The 3357-nt window shown below is 36.1% G+C and overlaps 1 protein-coding gene across 1 annotated transcript in view; it reads left to right on the top strand.

Moving 5' to 3' along the window:
• Nucleotides 1-2255: 2255 nt before the first annotated feature.
• Nucleotides 2256-3357, top strand: part of TRMT10B (tRNA methyltransferase 10B) — a 36648-nt gene continuing 35546 nt past the window's right edge. The window contains exons 1-2 of the mRNA XM_018571727.1: nt 2256-2333; nt 2468-2572. Coding sequence (XP_018427229.1) covers nt 2256-2333; nt 2468-2572 — 183 coding nt within the window. The remainder of the gene's footprint in view (nt 2334-2467; nt 2573-3357) is intronic.

The raw sequence follows: 3357 nt of genomic DNA, 5'->3' as shown, positions 1-3357 counted from the left end.
ACTCCTGGACAGACCCTTGACGGTATTTGAACAATTATGTTCAGATCAGCCTCCTACACGTCACGCAGTATCTTGCCCATACTCTGTAACCACATACAATGTTTTTTGTTTTTTTTTGTATATGACTTTTTTCTCAGTCAATAAAGAATTTTAAAAAAAAAATAGTGCTAAGTGTTCATATGTGATTTGCATCTTCTTTACAGCCTCTCCACATGCAGTGTCTGCAGTTATACCAGGCTGCATGTGTGTTTCTAAAGGAGAATATTTTCTATTTCATTGCTGGCTGCATTTTTTTCACAGCCAGCTCCTGAGTCCACATGCTAAGTGGCTGCGTGTGCATTTTTACAGGCAGGGCATATATCCTAATTGTTGCTTGCTGCATTTTAAAAAATCTTTTTTGGTAAAAAAAACAGTGTAATATTCTTAAGCAATATGCATCAGCACAGAAGCCTATTTTTTCCCATGGGAAGCATGTGACTGCCGGTTTTGCAGGCAAGAAATTGTGGCAAACAATCTACCTTCCTGACCTTTCATGGTGGCAGATATTGTACTGATTTGTAATCCCTTTTGCTTTATTAGATAGGGAGGAGGTGTGTATAGTGAAGGTGAATCAAACATCTTCAAATTTTGAAATTTTGTCATGTTTGAAATGTGTTTTTTAAAGGAGTGTGATAGATGTGCCAATTGATGTCAGTATTTAGAACTGATGTCCTTTATTCTTGGGTGTGGAGTCTTTTTGTGTCCAAGGAGGTAATTTTCCAGGCCACCTTTTTATGCATAATGGGGGATTAACAAGGTGAAAAATTGTTGTCTGTCTTAATGGCAGAGGGGATTGCTGAATTCAGGGGCCACAAAGAGGGAGAGTAAAAAAGGTGGCTAACAGAAGAGGTGTTAGCTAGGGGAGGAAGATGAGAGAAAGGGAGGTAAAGAGAGGAGGAAAATAGTTAGGTGATTGGGTCAAGCAATATCTGATTCTAAAATTAAAACACAGGACAGTGAGCAGACAATACCCCCTATCTGGGAAGACATGGGGACAAATACTGTGTGAAGCCATGAGGCACTGCACACTCTTTCAAGATGCAATTGCTTTAACAACCCCTTTTTTCCAAATTGGAAATATTCAGAGTGAGAAAGACTGTGGGGCAGCAAACAGAGTACATTTACAAAGTTTGCATATTACAGTGTATGTACATATTTACACACACCTCCATTTAGCAAAATTATTATTTTTATCGTTTATGCTCGTATATGTATATGGGTTCAGGTACCAGCCTATAAATACTTTCTAAGATCATTCTTTAAATTGCACACATTTAGAAGCTTGGCTAAGTGCTAAAAGAGCTCTATTCTAATATATTTTTGAAGCATTCTCCATGGTTTTCATGTGTTGGCATTTATGATGTTATTGTGTTTTTTATCTTGGTTTGCGTATGGTCAGACATGTATTGGCAGTTATAAGATTTTATAACCAGTTTAATATCATAGAAAGTCTTGGACTTAGAACAACCAATGTGAGTATAATTCAATAGACTGGCTCTACAAAAATGCAGACCCACAGTCTGTGAAGTCATCAAGTACTATTCAGTATGGAATTGCATTTACCATTTAAGTACCAGGTGCAGTGTGGGTATACCACATAACTGACTTTTACAACATATTCTTGATGACTAATATATATTATTATGCATCTATTTTCCTTACCAGCTATTGTAAAATATTTTAAAAAATTACTCTGTTTTCTCTTACTGAAATAGAATTAAATTGCTAAGCACAGCAATAAAGGATGTTGAAACTCCCAGCTGACAGTCTATAGAGCAACAAAGCTATAAACTATATTTATTTAATTCACTCCAGCAACAGTTTAAAGTAAATGAGGGGAATTTATCAAAAGTGGAGCAGCTAAAATCTGGAGCAGTTGTGCATGGCAACCAATCAGATTCTCTTCAGTTAAAATTTGAAAATGAAAGAGAGAAGCTGATTGGTTGCCATGCACAACTGCTCCAGATTTTAGCTGCTCCACTTTTGATAAATTCCCCTCAATGTGTTTTGCACTGAAAGGTCTTCATGCCACTACACCAAAAACATGATTACTTACATAGTGATGTATTGCCTTGTTCCACCTTTCAGACCCCAAAATGTAATAACTTCCTTTTAAAAAAAACAAAAACACATATGTGATCAATTATGACATAATTAGAAATTAAGAAAATATTCTATGAATCTGATAATCAATTATGATAGTACTGAATTCGAAGATGTTTGCCATTCAGAGAAAGAACGATTCTCAAGCACTATCAATCACAGTAATCACAGTTAATAGAAGGGTAGAACAGGTATAATCCAAGTAGCAAAACTTCAGCAGAAAAAAATAATTTATAACACATAGGATTAGGCAAGGTACGCAACATGTGTATGAGCGTGTCTATGCCTATAATAATAGTTAAATCAAATAATTTTCTTCATATAGCTTATACAAGAATTTGATATTGCCGTCAAAAGAATAGGAAGCAAGGAAGAGACCGGAGGGACCTACACCTACCAGTGGAAGGGGTGCAAAAGGGCAAATGGGAAAGTAAATAGTAAAGTCTCAATCTATTAAAAAGGAGCAGTCCAGAAGAGTTAAATGCTACATCTGAATATCCATGTCATCTACCTAATTACACTATAAAATTGTGTGTGAAGCAGCAGGTGTTCATTAATATGTAACTAACATCTAAAAGCTTCATATATGGGATGTATAAAAAAATGATAATAGGACTAATAATGATTGCTAAAAGTAATACTAATTAATATTAAAAAGAAGAGGGCTATGTAGTACAGTTACTGTGTAATAGCCAGCAGTTCCAGTTTTTCAAGAATTTGTGCAGGGAAATATGCCTTAGCAAAGAGATATTCAAAATGGGCATGGATATTGAGAATATCTAAAACTGATTGTAATGAGAGAGGTTCTGTGTGCTTCCAAAACCGCACCATTGCTAGTCAGGCTGCAATAAAGACATGGGACACGGTTGTGTGAAATTTATAAGGCTAGTGCTGGATTCAGAGGAATCCGAATAAGTGTTACCGATGTGATAAAGGGAACATAAGTTACCACAGTTCCTCTAACAGAGTGGAGAAGTTTACAGAAAGCCAATTGCCAATTTTTGTGGAGTGTAATACTGCTTGTGAAGGAGCTTTAAGAGTGATTCCCAGTGGGTTACACATTAAGACGTTGTTAGTGGCCTGCTAATAGTGCAACACCATTGTTGGGTTGATATGGAGAAGTTTAGTCTCCTTTTCACACCCAGAAGAGTGTGGATGCTCAAAGTGTCCCATACACAATTTAAAGTATTTTGTTATATCTGTTAGTTAAGTGCA

Source organism: Nanorana parkeri, unplaced genomic scaffold (assembly GCF_000935625.1).
Source record: "Nanorana parkeri isolate BGI_ZX_2015 unplaced genomic scaffold, ASM93562v1 scaffold1822, whole genome shotgun sequence".
In the NCBI taxonomy this organism is placed as follows: Eukaryota; Metazoa; Chordata; class Amphibia; order Anura; family Dicroglossidae; genus Nanorana; species Nanorana parkeri.
The sequence above is the reverse complement of the archived record's forward strand: the minus strand, read 5'-3'. Positions and strand labels throughout refer to the sequence as shown.